The sequence below is a fragment of the Poecilia reticulata genome, linkage group LG18 (genome assembly GCF_000633615.1).
Source record: "Poecilia reticulata strain Guanapo linkage group LG18, Guppy_female_1.0+MT, whole genome shotgun sequence".
NCBI classification, from domain to species: Eukaryota; Metazoa; Chordata; class Actinopteri; order Cyprinodontiformes; family Poeciliidae; genus Poecilia; species Poecilia reticulata.
The window spans coordinates 21,708,477-21,710,484 of NC_024348.1; the positions used below are offsets into that span (position 1 = coordinate 21,708,477).

The 2,008-nt window shown below is 49.9% G+C and overlaps 1 protein-coding gene across 1 annotated transcript in view; it reads left to right on the forward strand.

Moving 5' to 3' along the window:
* Positions 1-2,008, forward strand: part of cfi (complement factor I) — a 15,469-nt gene that overhangs the window by 3,095 nt on the left and 10,366 nt on the right. The window contains exons 3-8 of the mRNA XM_008436184.2: positions 109-262; positions 352-415; positions 501-660; positions 733-920; positions 1,581-1,685; positions 1,754-1,876. Coding sequence (XP_008434406.1) covers positions 109-262; positions 352-415; positions 501-660; positions 733-920; positions 1,581-1,685; positions 1,754-1,876 — 794 coding nt within the window. The remainder of the gene's footprint in view (positions 1-108; positions 263-351; positions 416-500; positions 661-732; positions 921-1,580; positions 1,686-1,753; positions 1,877-2,008) is intronic.

Here is a 2,008-nt window from a genome sequence, read left to right on the forward strand (position 1 = left end):
GCATAATGGCTGACACCACTGGTCTAGCATAATGGCTAACAGGCCGTTCAGCCAGAGAAATGTTTGCTAGTAGCCTCAGGTTGCTAACAGGAAGCTGATGTTCCTCAGGTTGACTCGAGCGTCGTGTGGCCTGGTGTTTTGCCCTCCGTGGCAGCGGTGCGTTGAAGGTCAGTGTACCTGCAAACTTCCCTACCTGTGTCCCACTGAGGGCGTGGAACCGGTCTGTGGGCAGAACCACAGGACCTTCACGTCGTACTGTCAGGTAAAACCAGACGGAGCTCGTTCTTTACAGCTCGTTTGAAGACTCGATAAGAGACTCTTTGCTTTAAGAAATGCCGATTTGTTTCCCAGGCAATGGCTTCCTCATGCCGGACCAAGAAGCCCGTAATGTCCCACTTTGGAAAAGTCTGCACAGGTTCTGCTTCACAGATACATTTACAGCCTTACCTCGGTTGGTTTTCATGCTAATCAATGATATTTTCTTTATTTTGTGACCACAGTGAACATTCCCAAGTTCAAGAGCTTCCTGGACAAAGACACGGGACTGATCAGGATCTTCCTTCCTAACGCCACCGGAGGAGGAGAGAACCTACTGTTGTGCCAGCAGGACTGGGACATGGCAGCCGCTAATGTGGCCTGCCGGGAGCACAAACACCCACAGTGAGGAGATTCATCTACATTTACATCCATGAAGGCACAGCAAGCTAACCAAACCATCATTTAATGTGACAGAGGGGCAGCGTCTGCAGACTCTGTGGACCACAGCTCCCTGACGCCCAACACAGATCTCCCCAGCCGCTGCGTCAGCGTCCACTGCCAGGGCTACGAAATGTCTCTGGCCGAGTGTGAAATCTACGACAAGATGGCGGCTGACGGCGGGATGGTGGCTGCAGCGACCTGCTATAAGGAAACACCTGAAGGTCAGTCTGAGGTCAAAAACACCTGGAAGCTGCCTTACAGAGAAGCTTCTCAAAGAATCGCCTTGCCTCGCTCAAACGGTGTTTCTTCTTCTTCAGGAGTTAACCTGTGGCTCAACTCAGAGTTTAACTGGTCTTGCTATAAACAACAGTAATCATAAAATGCTGCTAGCTCACTTCACAAAGCGGAAGTCCTCCAGTCCACTAGGGGGAGTCTGGAGTCAGTAATAATACCTGCATAAATGTTCTGCTGTTGTAAAAAACCAAGTTTGAAACATATTTCCTGTCTTCTTGTAATTTTCTTTGTCTTCTTTGCTAAAAACCTGGTTCCTTATGATTTGGTGGCCGACTCCCCCTGGTGGCCTGGAGGACTTCCATTTTGTGGAGCAAATTTGCAGCATTTTCCTTTTGTATTTTTTTGTGTGTTTTGAAGTTTGCGGTGTGTTTGCGCCGTCGGCCAAACACACCGCAACGTTTGTGCTGCTGGTGAAATCTTCAGTCAGACGTTGGTCACTTTCAGGCTCCCACATATTTTACCTGAAGTGCTGAAAAAAGTCCTGAAATGCGATAAAATCTGCAATCCTGTCAAATTACTCGTAATATTTAGGTGAAGGTTTGATGCGATGTTGCCGCCTCCGTCTCCTGTTTGTGTTTCTGCTGCAGAATGCGGCGGCTTCACCTGCGCAAACCAGAAATGCGTCTTCCGCAACCAGACATGCGACGGAGTGGACGACTGCGGCGACCGCAGCGATGAGATGTGCTGCAAAAGTAAAACGCAAACACACAGATGAAGGCACAAACGTGCAGAGGTTTTCCCTGAGCGGCGTGTTTCTCAGGCTGCAGGAACGGAGGTTTCCGCTGCAGCTCCGGCGTCTGTCTGCACAGAAACGCAGTCGGCGACCAGCTGATCGACTGCCTGGACGGAGCCGACGAAGCTCAGAAACGAGTGGAAGCTTCCAGTAAGACGACAGATCAGATAAAGAGCTGAAACAAAAGTTACATCTGAAGTTGTTCTGAAGTTAAAGCTTTGGACCCTCTCAGGGTCTGAACTGGACCCTCTGCAGGGTCTGAACTGGACCCTCTCAGGGTCT